At 52.9% G+C, this 15,677-nt stretch overlaps 1 protein-coding gene across 36 annotated transcripts in view; it reads left to right on the top strand.

The window, feature by feature from the left end:
- The window catches only part of FNBP1 (formin binding protein 1), a 138,851-nt gene extending 128,048 nt beyond the window's left edge, over window positions 1–10,803 (top strand). For 11 of the 36 annotated variants that reach the window (XM_084998755.1, XM_084998746.1, XM_084998728.1 and 8 more), the window contains 3 exons: window positions 570–691; window positions 972–1,111; window positions 2,933–3,621. In XM_084998755.1, coding sequence (XP_084854881.1) covers window positions 570–691; window positions 972–1,111; window positions 2,933–3,111 — 441 coding nt within the window. In that variant the 3' untranslated portion in view covers window positions 3,112–3,621. Of the gene's footprint in view, window positions 1–569; window positions 692–971; window positions 1,112–2,932; window positions 3,622–7,705 lie in introns of those variants that run through there. The other 25 variants (XM_084998759.1, XM_084998751.1, XM_084998731.1 and 22 more) reach the window with 3 other exon arrangements.
- The last annotated feature ends 4,874 nt before the right edge of the window (window positions 10,804–15,677 follow it).

Below are 15,677 nucleotides of genomic sequence, written 5' to 3'. Positions count from 1 at the left end.
GTAGGAGCGTCATGTTTCCCAGTGTGACCTCATTCAGGGTCGCAGAATTTTTGGGAACCAGAAGGAATGAGAAGTGACTTATCAGAAATCACAGCTGCTTAAAAAGCCCAGGAATATAACAATAGGCTGGTGTCTTCCTACCGCTTCAGGAGCAATGGCTACATGGAAGTTTGTTTGCACTTCACCTTCGGGTGAAACGGAGGCAGTTGCCTCGGGTACCTTTATACAGTCAAGGCCAACAGACGGGAGGCTCCACCCCCGGTGGTCCTTCTTGTACCTGCATCAGTGCCCAATGAGCAGCCCAAACTTGGGGCCTTAATAGTCCGTGATCAGCCGTAGGGCCCAAGGAACAATGTCCAGTCACTCGTGGTGGAATATGATGAAAGAGACTATGAGAAAAAGCATGTGTTTAGATGTGTGACTGGGTCACTTTGCTGTACAGCAGAAACTGACAGGACAATGGAAGTCGACTGTAATTAAAAAATGAAAAAAAAAAAGAGAGAGAGAAAGTCCATGATCCGGCCTTGTGCTGAGCTCAGGCCGGAGACTCTCATGGCTCTCGTTTGCAGGCCTGGCTGGCCGAGGTGGAGGGCCGGCTCCCGGCACGCAGCGATCAGGCCCGCCGGCAGAGTGGGATGTACGACCTGCAGAACCCACCTGCGGTCAACAACTGCGCGCAAGACCGGGAGAGGTACAGTATCTGTACGGCGCCTGCTTTTCTGCTCTGCAGTCATGTCTCTGGCATCACGGGGGAGCACAGGTCCCGGGGAGAGACCGAGCATCTGTGATGCTCGGCCTGTGATTTTTCCCAAGGCGGTGGCGGGTCCGGAGCCTGCGGGGACCTGGTCCTGGTTAGGACGCTCGGGATGGGGGAGTCGCCAGCACTTTGCTGCGGGCGGTGGGGGGGGGGGGCGAATGGCGTCCTTGCTGGGGGCCGTCGCTATAGTTGCTGTGTGTTTTCCTTTCTTGAGCAGCCCGGATGGCAGTTACACGGAGGAGCAGAGCCAGGAGGGTGAGGTGAAGGTGCTGACCACGGATTTCGATGACGAGTTTGACGACGAGGAGCCCCTTCCTGCCATAGGGACCTGTAAAGCCCTCTACACGTTCGAAGGTAGCCCTGCCCCCACCCCCCGTCCCCCACTTTTCAGAAACTGTCACTCTTCTCTTCCTGGGATCAGACGTCTTTTGCCGTCTTCCAGAACTTTCTCTCCTTGCTTTTTTGTTCTGCCCATAATATTTATGACAACGATCTGGTTGACAGCTGTACATTTTGCCTTTGGGTCTGTACTGTTGCACAGGTTCAGTGAGCTTCGTTGCAGCAGAGAGAATGGAATCATGATTTTTGATATTTCATCCACTCACTCAGTACTCACAGGGCGCCCATCTTGTAAAGACCCCTGAAGGGGTGGGATGCAGGTGGTAGGGTCTATACCCGCCTTTGGAGGAAATAAAGCGGACACACTTAGAGGGGAGGGTTGCTTGCAGTCTTCACCAGAGGAGGGGTGCAGAGCGATGGGGGTCTCGGGTCAGGATGAGCTCACTTCCTTAAAGGCATCTAGAGAACTCTCTGTACTGTAGGATACCAGAGGCCCGGGCGTGAGGAGGGCTGGAACTTCAGGTATCTTAGGTGGTAACAGTGGACACTTAAGAAGGGAAGGTAGGGGTTCCCGCTGTGGTTCAGCAGGTTAAGAATCTAACTAGTAAGGATGCGGCTTTGATCCCTGGCCTCAATCAGTGGTTTAAGGATCTGGCGTGGTTGCAAGGTGCAGCACAGATCGAAGATGCGGCTCAGATCTGGCGTGGCTGTGGCTGTGGCTGTGGCATAGGGCAGCAGCTGCAGCTCCGATTCAGTCCCCAGCCTGGGAAGTTCCGTATGCTGGAGGTGCAGGCCTGGCGGGGGGGGGAGGGAAAGGAAGGGAGTTTGGGGTTAATAGATACGAACTATTACATTTAGAATGGATAGACAAGGCCCTACTGTACAGCACAGGGAACTATACCCCATCTCCTGGCGTAGACTGTGATGGAATTTTTTTTTTTTTTTTTTGTCTTTTTGCCATTTCTTGAGCCACTCCCGCGGTATATGGAGGTTCCCAGGCTAGGGGTCGAATCGGAGCTGTAGCTGCCAGCCTACATCACAGCCACAGCAACTCGGGATCCAAGCCGAGTCTGCGACCTACACCACAGCTCACGGCAACGCCGGATCCTTAACCCACTGAGAGAGGCCAGGGATCGAACCGGCAACCTCATGGTTCCTAGTGGGATTCGTTAACCACTGCGCCACGACGGGAACTCCGGAAGACAATATTTAAAAAAAGAATGTATGCATATGTGTGACTGAGTCACTTTGCTCTGCAGCAGAAATTGGCACAGCTTGTGGATCACCTCTCTTTCAATAAAAAGGAAAACAAGGAAGACAGTAGGCCTGTCAGTGGGGGCGGGGATGTTAAGAGAAACAGTTGGGTTTTATTCGGCAAACATCGAGGAGCCGCTGAAAGTACTGGCGCAGTTGTTGACTCGACCAGAGCTGCACCTTAGGACCTGTACTGTCATAGGTGTAAGGTCAGTTAGAAGACAGGGCAAGTGATTCGAAAGATTTGCCTGGTGTTTCTCACACTGATGAGCCTTGAAATGGTTTCCTGCACGTTGCTGATAAAGATACTGCGAAAGAAGCAATCCGGGCTCAGGTCATCTTCAGAAGCCCTGGGATAAGTGAATGTTAGGGGGGTCTTTCCTGTAGGATCCCCCCAGCCCTGCCCCGGCATGTGGAAGTTCCCCCAGCCAGGGATCAAACCGGTGCCACCGCAGTGATCCTTAACCCCCTAGGCCGCTGGGGAACTCCTATCCATCCTCTCTATACCGGTTTGGCTCTGTTAACCCCATCGACCTGGACTGAACAGGAAACGTAAAATACGCTGCTCTTTTGCCTTTTCAGGTCAGAACGAAGGAACCATCTCGGTGGTGGAGGGGGAAACACTGTACGTGATCGAGGAGGACAAAGGCGACGGGTGGACCCGCATCCGCAGAAACGAGGATGAAGAGGGCTACGTCCCCACGTCATACGTCGAAGTCTATTTGGACAAAAATGCCAAAGGTGCTAAGACTTATATTTAATACAACTTAAAAAAAACTTTTTGTAAAAAAAAAAAATTGGAGTTGTTTCTCCCCCACAACTCTGACGGTTCCAGGCAGTTCTTCAAAAGCCCGGACGGGGAGCCTCGAAGCCCATGTTTCCTGTAGCCTCCCTCGCCTGAGTTTCCTGGGCTAGTTTTGACTCTAATCAAAGTTTCGCTTGCTGATGATCTTTTACGCGGAACGCTGCCAACTGCCAGTTCACAGCTGTGTCCTTTGAAACCTGATAAACATTTCTCCTTTGGGCAGCCTCTGTCGATGACAGAAAAGTTGCCCTTAGCTTCTAATCTGTGTTTCTGAATCTGAAAGTCCACGCACCTTCCGATTCCGGGGGTGCCGAAGACTTTAGTTCTCTTATTTATATCGAGTATCTGCCGCAGATCGAACTACGTTAGAATGTTACATTTTGTAACTGAACTACGCTAGTTTGTTAAATTTTACCCTCATTCACTTTGGAGGAAGTCATAAATAAAGTCTAGAATAAGTAAAGAAGATTCTTACGTGGGTGCCCAAGTGTGTGTTTTTGTTTTTGTTGTTTTTGTTTTTTTTTTTGTCTTTTTGCTATTTCTTGGGCCGCTCTCACGGCATATGGAGGTTCCCAGGCCAGAGCCACAGCAATGCAGGATCCGAGCCGCGTCTGCGACCTACACCACAGCTCACGGCAACGCCAGATCGTTAACCCACTGAGCAAGGGCAGGGATCGAACCCGCAACCTCATGGTTCCTAGTCGGATTCGTTAACCACTGCGCCACGACGGGAACTCCCCAAGTGTGTGTTTTAAACATGTTTCAGATCATTGCACGCTGTTCTCCTGTTGTGTCTCTATGATCCTAAGCAGCCAAGTGACATATGGAAAACTTTGGTCGATCAACCGGTTGATTTTTGCCTATGACTATGATCTTTGTTTTGCCAATCGACAGAGTTGAGGAGTTCCCTGGTGGCCTAGTGGGTTAAGGACCTGGTGTTGTCACTGCTGTGGCGAGGGTTTGATCCCTGGCCCCTGAACTTCCACATGCCGTGGGCATGGCCAAAGAAAAAAGACAAAAGACAGAGCTGATTGGATGTGCTAGTGCCGTAGAGACAAACCATTGTGTTCTGTTGGAGATTTTGTGGGACGTGGATCTGTACTCAGCTCACACTTGTTTGGGTGGGGCGGTGAGTAGAAGTGGTGCAGCAGCAATGGCTTCTACATAGACCCTGGCACATCACTTCAAGGTTTTAAGGGTTGTTTTTTTTTAATCATTGGCGTCATTAAGACCCAAAGTGTGTGGGGAGTTCCATTGTGGCTCGGTGGTAACGAACCTGACTAGGATCCATGAGGACGCCGGTTCCATCCCTGGCCTCGCTCAGTGGGTTAAGGATCCAGCGTTGCCATGAGCTGTGGTGTAGGTTGCAGATGTGGCTCGGATCCCACATCGCTGTGGCTGTGGTGTAGGCCGGCAGCTACAGCTCCAATTCGACCCCTAGCCTGGGAACCTCCATATACCGCAGGTGTGGCCCTAAAAAAAGACCAAAAAAAAAAAAAAAAAAAAAAAAAAAAAGACCCAAAGTGTGAATTTACTGAGAAGGCTTTTTGAATTCCTAGATCATTTTGTATAACTAATCATCTCATGGTTAAAATGTTTCAGGAATCTGGGTCACGTGGGGATTTGCATTTTTTAATTGGCAGGATAGGTAGGGACACGGGACCTGCATGGACGGGTACCGAGCCCAGTGGTTGTGCCCATTTCTAGAATCCTTCCTGAGACCTCAGAGAGTCAACTAAAAATGAGTCAGCATGAAAGTATTGGGTTGAGGATCTCTTTGTCTTTTCGCTTTGAACATGATTTATTCATGTCCTTCCTACTTTTAAAATAGGAAATTAGCTCCTTGCTTCTTAACATCATGGGCTCCTTTTAGGGGCTCAGGCCAATTTAAACCTGATTTTAAAACTGACAGTGACACATCGGGGGTCTAGGACCTTGCAGGAGTTAGGGGCACCTGTTGCAGATTCTAGCAAAAAGGTCTCATTTCCCAAGGGCATCCAAATGGAACTTAGTAACTTAATGACTTCCCGGTTTTTAAAACACTTCTTATCCTAAAAATCACCGTGGATTCTCAGGAAGTTGCAGAGGTAGGACCGAGAGACCCCTTTCACCAGCTCCCCACCGTGGTTACATCTGACACAGTTTTAATCCAATAGCAAAAGCGGGAAGCCGACACTGGCCAGCCTGGTTTTTAAATAACATTTCGAAACTCAGATTGCTTGTGCATTGTTTTGACCTTTAAGCCACATGGATTTTTTATTTTTATTTTTATTTTTTGTCTTTTTGGCATTTCTTGGGCCACTCTCGCAGCATATGGAGGTACCCAGGCTAGGGGTTGAATCGGAGCTGTAGCCACCAGCCTAGGCCAGAGCCACAGCAATGCGGGATCCGAGCTGCGTCTGCAACCTACACCGAAGCTCACCGCAACGCCGGATCCTTAACCCACTGAGCAAGGGCAGGGACCGAACCCGCAACCTCATGGTTCCTAGTGGGATTCATTAACCACTGCGCCACAACGGGAACTCCCACACAGATTTGTTTTAATGAGCAGAAGGTGGTCACAGCTTTGGACGTGTAACAGAGATGGGGAGACCTAAGATAGTAACCCCCAACTTTCTATCCCATGGTGAACTCACTTCCTGACTACGAATTACTAGAGAAGGCAAACTAAACACGGCAAAAGCCTTAAAATGAGGCAAAGCATTAGTCTTTTAAAAGCCTGGCTTGAAAAGTGCGGCATTCCATTAAAGTAGGGGTTTTTTGTTTGTTTTGGGGGGGTTTGTATGTTTGTTTTTGCTTTTTTTTTTTTTTTTTTTTTTCATTCCTCTGAAATGCTGTGCATGTCTGATTCAGAAAATAGCTCAGCTGGTTTTCAGGGCTGGGCAGGGTGGTTCGGGCCCATCAGTCATGTCATGATTTTAAGTTACACGCCTCAGTACCTTTCCCAGATGAATCTGTGTAATAGTGACTCAACGGGGAAAGATATTTTGTAGGTTGAATGCCATCAAGTCAACGCATCGAGTCAAGGATTAGCAAAGTATTGACATGATTCCCCAGGGAATTGGGAATTCCCTTTTCCACCCAAAGGATACGTTGCTTCCAACAGTTATCTGTTAAAATAAAATGAGCCAAGTCGCAGCTTGTGTATCAAGTTTCTCTTTTTATTGAAAGATCTACTTCGAGGTGAATCACGTAGGTAGAAGCCTTGCCTCGCTCCCTCGTGTATAAATCTGTGCAGCCTGCCCCGCAAACACTGCCCCTGCCCCCGAGCCCATCCCAGGCAGGCAGGGCTGCTGCTTTTTGACGTCAGCCTGTCACTCAAAAGGATTGTTTTACTCTCGGTAATGCAGGTGCACGTTGTGTGTGTGTGTGTGTGTGTGTGTGTGTGTGTACCAAGTGACTATTTAATAATTGCCTAAATAGGCTACAGTCAGTTCTGATGGGTGGACTGGATTGTGCTGTCTTCTTTATGATTTTGTTTTTGCTTTTTTTTTTTTTAATTGCTCGCTGTTAAATATGTCCCTAACCGCCACCCCCACCCCCACTGTATATACTGCGATTTAAAAACCAGAGGGGTTACTTGAATTCGTTGTTTTAACGTGTTCCTCTTTTATCTGTTTGTTTTATGGGTGATTCTGCTGCCTAATGACGTTTTGGGTTTTGTAACCGCTGGGGAAGCCAGAAGGACGGTTACACGGGTAGCTAGGTCCCCTGCCGAGCCACCCTGAGTTAAGGGTATAGACGCTTGGGTTCTGAGTAAGTTGTGTTGGAACACGGCCACCGTGACTGCTCCTCTCGCTCCCGGTCCTCCGAGAAAAGAATCTGTCCGGCACCTTTTAGTTGTACCCTCGTGTCTGCCTCTCTAATAAACGCTGTGTTTTTCTCAGTGTTGTGTATTTTAAATGATGTTTCACTTCTCCAAGAAAATGATTCTGTGTAAAATGAGCATTTAACCCTCTTGTCTTCAATCATGGGGGATTCTCTTGCCAAATGCTTTTTAAACAACAGCAAAAATCTGCCCTTTGCCCCTTGTGTGATGACACCACCTTCTACTTCTCACCCCGTTTGCACCTCCTGGGCTTTAAAAGTCTGTCTCTCTTCTCCCCCTTCCAGATAAAGAACTTTCACTGTTTCTTGCTGAGTAAATTCCAAGCGGCCGGTTTTCCTTTTCACCCAAGATTTTGTGTCTCGCTGTCAAAGACCCGGTGGGGGGGGGGTGTCTTTGGGTCGCGGGGAGAGAGCCGGACCTTTGGCATCCTGGCCTCGCCTGGGAAGCTGGTTTCCTTCTGCGTCTCAGGACCCAACTTATTGGCAAGACAAGCTGGGCTGCATGGGGGCTCCCCTTCCCCCCAAGGAAAGACTTGGCTCTGAGGGCAGAAAACCGTGAAAGTTCCTTGTCTGAGACATGCCCTGGGGCAACCACGGCTCTGAAAAGGCCCCCTGCTCCCCTCACCCAGGGCGGTGCCCTCTGCCTGGAGGACTGGTGCCCGCCCCTGCCCTGCGGCCACCTCTCTAACTGCCTTCTTCTTTGTCTTTCTTTTGTGTTCTAGATTCCTAAAGGTGGTTCCGGGAGCCAGAGCCTCGGGTGAGCCCTCCCAGGAGAAACCCTTCGGTCCGCTTGCCTCCACAGGCCTGGGCACCCGGGGAACAGACCGCCTGGGGCTGGGCTGGCACAGTGTGGCCCTCGGAACCTCCGCCTGAAGTGACGTCCCCACGCCGTGCAGCCGCTTGCCTTTTTCGCTCTTTGTTTCTTTCTTTCTTTTTTTTCTTTTTTTTTTTTTTTGACAGCATGTTCCTCGTGGCCCAGCTCCTCCCCTGGCCCAGGGCGGCCACCTCTGCAGGTGGCAGGTCTGTCCCTGTCCTGGTCCCCCAGCCCTCACGCGTGGTCCCTCCTTCCCCAGGGGCCGTGCCTCGGCCCTCAGTCCACCGGGCGCATCCCGGCCCGTCCAGGGTTCACACTGTGCCTTTTGCAAAAACTTTGCCACTGGTCTCCTGGGGAGACCAACAGAATCTGGACAAGGAGGGCCGGGCCTGCGCCAGGGTGACTGGGCGCCCCGGTCCCCGATGTGCTCCCGTTAGAAAATACTCGTCTCTTCCCAAGGCCTGTGAGGAGCCAGGGGTCCCTTTCTGACTGTGGGTCCTCACCTCTTACTAAACGTTGGCCCTTGCAGCGTTTCCCGGCCTGAGAGTGTCCGTGGAGCGCACACACACACACACACACACATGCACACACACATGCTGTTTGGGCTCTGTCTGGAAGAGTCCACCCCGGAAGTCAAATTCCAGCTTTTGTAAAAAGACCAAAAACATATACGTAAAATTCCAGCTCTTGGGCCAGCGCCGCAGTCTTGCCCGTGTCCACCTTCCATGGGGTCAAGGAAGGTGCCAGCCCACTTCGCCCCGAGGTCCCCCTGTTCGCGGGAAGGGCAGCTCGTGACCGAGCGTCTCAGCTCTGCATTAGCTCATTGCCAAGGGCAAACGCCCCCCCTTTCCACCATCTCCAACTCCCGCGTCGTAGCGTTCTAGTGCTTTCCTCACCAAAGACCCCCTGCTTCTCGTGGTCCCATCAAGTGATCGTGTGGTTGGAGCGTCTGCATTTTACCACGTGCTCTCCGGGCCACGCGGAATTCATCGAGTTTGGTTTTGAGCTAAATTTCCTTCCTCTTACGGATCTTTGAGGAAACGTGAGGTCATGGAGCCCGTGGCCACTCATGCCTTAGAGTCGCTTCTCTCCTTTCCTGGTGCAGAAACAGTCAAGGGAGATCCTTGGCTGTGAGTTTCTGGAACACGATGCCGTCAGAAGCCCAGCGATGCACTTGGGCGTCTTTCTCCTTTTGTTCGGCTTTCGGTAACCACGCGGTCACCTGGGGGACGCCCAGGGCTCCCCAATACTTGCGACTCTAAGACCAGGTCTTAGAGGAGCCCAAGGGACAGGGACAGAAAGGACAGGTCCTGAGGGTTGGGCCTTCGTTCAGGGGTAGGAAAAGGGTTCCTTTCAGCAAACCCCAGGGTTGACCACACTCCAGCCTCCGGGAGCGGCTCAGTTAACCCTGGTTGGCAAGAGACCACCAGCCAGCGAACGCCAGGAACAAACAGGGGAAGAGGAAGTGGCTTCCGATTCGAGCAAGCGAGCCTGAATTCTCTTTCACTCTTTCTTCCCCAGCCGTGGGCATCTGGGCACTGCTCCATCAGCACCTCCGGGGGTGGGGTGGGGGGGGCCCATCCTCGCATGCTCCTCGGTTGAGAGAAGACCATCTTGGCTGATGACAGTGAAGCCAGGAGGCCAAAAGGCGAGTAGAGTCAGGGCCTCACCTGTGTCCCTGCAAACCAGCAGGGGCGCGGTCCCTACGGGCCGTCCCAGTGGCCCCACCAAAGGCTCCTCTGTCAGTGGGGTGGCCAGATGTCTCCAGGAACTTCTGAATTTCACCAAGTCAAGCTGCCCACTCTCCACTCCACAAGGATGCTAAATGTTTTGTTTTGTTTTTTTTAAATCTGATTTTAGAACCTCGGTAATGCATGTGCATTGCGTCTTTCCTATTAGGGGCCAGGATAGATTAATGTTTTCCAACATAGAGGAAAAGATATAAGCTGCAGTAATTTGTTCTTTTTGGTGTCCATTAAACCCAATATAGAGTATGCTGGTATCCTCTTGTGTTCCCTGTGCCTTTTTTTTTTTTTTTTCTCTCCTGTACCACTTGCGTCCAAAAAGGAATGGATAACAAGTGCTTTTCAATGTTAACTTTGGTAACTTCTCCACCGTCTGTGTGGCAATGGGGAGAGGGCAGGCCTGTATCAGCTGAGCTTATTAGAGGAAATAAGTTATTATAGGATAGTTGAGATATTACCATTTTCTCTGGGAATCCTACTGTGAAATCATCTATATATTATTACGGAGCAGTTCACTTAGAGTAGAACCTGGAATTTCTCACGTGCTTCTCAGCCCTCCCTCGTCTCCGCTGCCCGTCATTTCTCCTCCGATGCTAGAACATTGTTGTAAGAATGACTCATTTTTTTGAAGAAGCTGCCCTTAAAATAACTTAAAAAAAAAGAGAGAGAGAGAGAGGAACTTGTCATTTACCCAATTTTTCCTTTGCAGGATGGAAAGCAAGAAAAAGGCATGGGAAGTTGTAATGGGATTTTTTTCCTTTGGGTTTTTATCAGATCATCTTGAAGCTTTCAGGTTGTTAGACAGAGGAGCCTGTCTCCCAGCGGTAGCGCGGAGGCCTCTAAGGCCGTTTGGTCACATCTGTAATTACTGAGGAAAAGTTAACCGAACATGAAAAAGTTATGCTGATGTTAAGTATTTTCCCAGAGAAGTCGATTTCACGCTTCCTAATGGCTCTGCCTCCTGTGCTTCTGTCATCAGAAAACCTCTTGAAGAAGTGATCCAAATTTCTGTTTTAACCTGATCTTGGGCAACCGCTAAACTTCAGGGTTTATTTGTGTGTATGGCACGAATTCTACACTTTGGAGGCATTTCGGTGTTGTGATGGCCCATTGCCGTTGTAAAGGTTCTGGAATGGCCCCTGTGTCTCTGGAGATGGAATTAAACCAAATAAAGTGCTTCCATTGGAAGGCTTCTATTGACCTTGTAACTATCTGTTAATCCTCTAAATGTTAAATAAAAGTATAACTTCTGGCACGGTTATCACGGGACTGTTTCACTGCACAGAGAGGGGACCCTGGTCACGAAAGCCGTCAGAGTCCCCAGGGCTGGAGGCTGGGCTGCCATCTGCATGTCACTGATTTGCTGTGTAAGCCCAGGCCAAGTCACGTCGCCATCTGCTTAGGGCGGGGCCCCGAGACCCAGCGAGCTCTGAATTCCACCCCCACCCACCGGGAGAAAGCGGTTGGGATTCAGGTTGGTTCAGTCCAGGGACTGAGGGAAGCTCCTTATGGCCTGGACTTTTTTTTGGTGCCTGCAGATTCAGCTGGCAGCTGCTCAGGGCTTCCAAGGACCCTGCTATGGGGGGCCATGAAATTGCAGCAGCCTTGCGTTTCACCGGCCATCTGATGTCCCTCTCCTTGGCAGCTTGGCAGGAATCATCTCGGGTTTCTGTGAAGCCGAGGGCAGTGCAGCATTTAAGGGCGAGGATGGGTCCAGCGGGAGGCCCTGTCCATAGCCCGCCCTGAAAGTCTCGCCCCAGGCTTTTGAGGGAAGACAGGATTGGTTTGTGCTCACACCTGTCTCTCTAAAGGGTCAAGTCAGGAAAATGGTTGTTGAGGGAGTGAAACATGAAGTGAGCCATGGGGTGGCCTCGCTAATGCCAAGTGTCACTTGCTGAGGGGTGGGAGGCGAGGCCACTAGTAAGAGACCAGGCCTCAGCCTCCCCCCACGGAGGCACGTGACTGGCCTTTCCAGCAAGAAAGTCCTGCCAAGTTCTCAGCAAAGGCTGCTGCCGCCTGTGCTGGGGAGGCCGGGCCCGGGGAGCCAAAGCTGAACAATCAAGTCAGGCTTCTCAGGAAGAGATGGGTGGTCCAGGGAACTGGGCGGTCTAGGTGGTGGGGGCGGCTTCCCACTGAGGCCTCCTTGTCTAGGTTGTCAGCAAACTGTTAATTAATCTGGGGAAAATGTTTCCAGCATGTTCTTCCCGGGCTTTTTATCATATTTGGGAGGAGTCTAAGACACAGAATGTCTCCACCTGTCTCACTCAGAACCTTCCTTCCCAGCATCGAGCTGTTAGGAGCTGGGCTCGGTGGGGGCGCGGGTCGCCGCTTCTCTGGCCTCAGTCTCCCCGGCAATGGGGTGAGGACGCCGTGGAGACAGTTGGGAAAACACTTGGTCGACGCCACAGCCACAGCGCTTCACAGATGCCAGCTCTGATTCCGAGCTCACTCCGGCTCCGAGACGGAGCCTGTCCTGGCCCTGAGCTCGCGGGTCCGAAACGCCGCCCACTTTCTCCCATCTTCATGCACCTACTCCGCGTTCAAGCGTTTGGGGAGGTGACACCTCACCCCTCCAGGCACCTCGACCTCTGCGACCCGCTTCCGCCCCTTCGAGGTCGGAAAGCAGCAGCGGCCACGCAGACAGGTGCAGTTGGTGTTCCCGTGGCAGCCGAAGGCAGCCGCGCTGAGCACAGAAACCCCTGACTCACACCGGGCGGTGTGGGACTCTCGGCCCCGCCTCTCCCTCTCGCCCCGCCCCCAGCTGCTGGCCACGCCCAGGCCCGCCCCTGCAGCCGCCGCGCAGAGGCGCTGGCGACCCCTAGTGGGAGAGAAGCGCGCCTGCGAGGGGGGCAGCACGAGCGTCCCCAAGAGGTTGACCAGGAAGGAAATGGGCAGAACCAGGGGCTTCAAGTATGCCTGCTCTTTCTTTTCTTTTTTGTCTTTTTAGGGCTGCACCATGGGCATATGGAAGTTCCCAGGCTAGGGGTCCAATCAGAGCTACATCTGCCGACCTACACCACAGCCACAGCAACGCCAGATCCTCAACCCACTGAGCGAGGCCAGGGATCGAACCTGCGCGCATCCTCATGGATACTAGTCAGAGGTTCGTTAACCACTGAGTCACGATGGGAACTCCTGCCCTTTCTTTTTTAATTAAGGCAAAAGAGACCTCTGAAATTGCAGTATCCAGGAGACAGCAAAAAATGGATGACGCGGGTCTGAGTGAGGGAAGGAGCCAGAAGCCAACGGTAACAAGCAGCTGGCCTAGCCACATGGGGATTAATGTCCCCGCGTGTCCTAGGCAGTGGGGGAGCCCAGGCCCGTCTCTGTCCACCTTGCCTAGAGAAGGCCTCTCCTCCTCCCTGCTCGCTGCTGGCCTCTTCTGAGAAGAGGGGGCACAAGCTGTGCTGCCAGACCTGGGATTCAAGTGCAAAGACTGCAGACTGGCACTCAGCACACAGCCTTTGTGGGTGGGAGCTGTTTCTCCGAGTTGCATGCATTATGCCCTGCTTTAAAGCCTTCTGCCTCTGTCCAGGTGGCTCAGGGAATGGCACGTTCTTAAATGACCTCCCGTTAGCTGGAGACGGCGCTGGGCCACAGGAGGCAGAGCGGAAGCTGAGAAGGCCCCCTCCCCCCGCCCCCCACCCTGGGGCCTCTGGCCTCAGAGCTAAGGGCCCAAAAGCTGTGGGAGGAAATAGGGGATTTCCTCATTTTCCTCTTTTGGGTCCCGGAAGAGTGGGGGTGGGGACGCTCCCCTGGGTGCTGGGGCATTCTGCCTGGGGAGCCCAGTGCCCCTGGTACCCCCAGGCTGGGCCCCAGCTCCGGCTCTCCAGCCAGCCCTCGCCTGGGCTGCCGGCTGGTGTCAGGTGCAAGGAAGGGCTTGGAGGGTGCATCTCAATATGTCCCCACGGCATACGGAAGTTCCCTGGCTAGGGGTCGAATCGGAGCTACAGCTGCCAGTCTACACCACAGCCACAGCAACACGGGATCTGAGCCATGTCTGCAACCCACACCACAGCTCAGAGGCAACCCCAGATCCTTAACCCACTGAGCGAGGCCAAGGGTGGAACCTGAGTCTTCATGGATACTAGTCAGGTTCTTAACCCACTGAGCCACAACAGGAACTCCCTGCTCCCTAGGCCTTTGCTACAACCAACGAGCCCCTCTAGAGCTGCTGTAGATAAAGGTGTAGTAGGAAGACAGCCAGAAGGAGGTGCCATTCCAAACACCCCTCGCTTCCCCCAACAGGGGGACCAGGAAGGCAAGTGGGCTCTCTGGGGCTCAAAATGTGGCACTTGCAGGATAATTGACAATTGCACGGAATTCCAACTAGAACAAAGGTAGGAAACTATGCTTTTGGGATGACTGCCACCTTGCAAATCATTTTCTTTTTTTGTTCTTGGTGGTGGCGTGCAGAGGCTTGATGTGAGATCTTAGTTCCCAGACCAGGGATCAACCCGGGCCACAGTGGTGAAAGCACCAAGTCCTAACCACTAGACCACCAGGGAGCTCCCCACAAATGTATTTTCTGATGCACGTTGTGAGCAGAAGCACAGACAGATGGAAAGGCCTGCAGATACAGGTACCAATTGGCCCACACACTCCCCACTCAGCCAGGTGGCTTTTGGCTGCTGGAGCGAGGCCGGGGAGGCCTGGAGGAGCAGCCCGACCACGCGACGGCCTGTGGGAGAGGAGAGGAGAGCAAGGTGGCCTCCCCGGCCGACCGGCACTTCCTGTCTCCGCTCATCTGTGAACTGAGGTGCAACCACACGTTCCTGTTCTGGCTTCACTTGCCAGCAGCATCTCAGTCTGCCTGAGACACTGGAAAGCCTGGTATTTCAAAGGGAAACAGAGAGGAAACATTCCCTTTTTTGGGGTAGTAGGGGGAGCTGTACCTGCGGCACACGGAGGTTCCCAGGCTAGGGGTTGAATCGGAGCTGTAGCTGCCCACTCACGCCAGAGCCACAGCTGCATCTGCGACCTATACCACAGCTCACGGCAATGTGGATCCTTAACCCAGGGAGAGAGGTCAGGGATCGAACCCACGTCCCCATGGATCCTAGTCGGGTTTGTTAACCGCTGAGCCATGATGGAAGCTCCTGGGGAAACCTTCTTAAGGCCACCTGCTCCCTCTCCGTCTCTAGCTCCCACTCCCTCTCTCCTTCCCACAGTACAGACAACAAATCCATGTCTCCAAACCTCCGGATCAATCAACGCTCCTGATAAAACTCTCCCATTCTCACCTTCCATGTTAAACAGGACAAGCCAGTCCCAGAGTCTGTACCACGGATCCCACGGATCCCGCATGCGAATGCGAGAGAAGCTAAAGTGGTGCTCAGACGCACACATACGAGGGCTGAAGGAAAGGCAGGTGAGGAGCTTCCTCTGGGGCAGGACGGGGCAGATGTGACCAGGAGGCCTCGAGGGGGCTTCGGCACTGGCCGCGGGCCCCCCTGGGGGCGGGTATCTGTCACTTTTCATGTTGAACACGTTCCTGCGCATGTCTGATGGAATTTCACAGGTGGATGTTTATAAACTCATCCATAAATCTCACGTTCGTCTCTCCCCCAAACCCCCAAAGGATAAATAAACCAACCCCAAGCACAGGGACCATAAAACACCACCGTCACCAAATGTCAGGGAGCTCCTGGTGCCGGACACCAGCAACCACTACATGCCGCGATGCCCAGGCGTGGGGGGAGGAAAGGGACCTCCAGCCCCCCACCCCCTCAAGGGTCCAGGGAGGGGAACCCCTGCTCCCGGGCCATTCCGAGCAGCCCGGAGGCACAGAGCCCGTGCACTCATGCCAGCTGGGGCCCAGCCCCTGGGCTGGGCTGGCCTCACCCCCCACCACCACCCTGTCCACACCGGGGCGCCCCCTTCTCCAGGGACAGGGCTGGTTCCAGGGAAGGAAGACACAGGCTGATGAGTGTTTAAAGCAGTTCAGCCTCCTCTTCGGCTCCTGCAGCCTCCAGATGCGCTCTGCCTTCAGGGAGCCACGCAAAGCCCCTGCAGTGTCCGGTCCCTTGGAATGTTAATCACTGCAGCGCCACACGCCCCCCCACGGGCAGCCAGCTTCACTCTCCCTCTGGGAACAGAATCCACGGCGGCGGACGCAGAGACAAGTGCGTGGGC

This window comes from Sus scrofa, chromosome 1 (assembly GCF_054392235.1).
Source record: "Sus scrofa isolate SSC_HxYL_T2T_F1_AM1 chromosome 1, Sscrofa_HxYL_maternal_Yorkshire_Landrace_v2.0, whole genome shotgun sequence".
Lineage (NCBI taxonomy): Eukaryota > Metazoa > Chordata > Mammalia > Artiodactyla > Suidae > Sus > Sus scrofa.
This window is presented reverse-complemented; position numbering and strand designations above follow the sequence as displayed.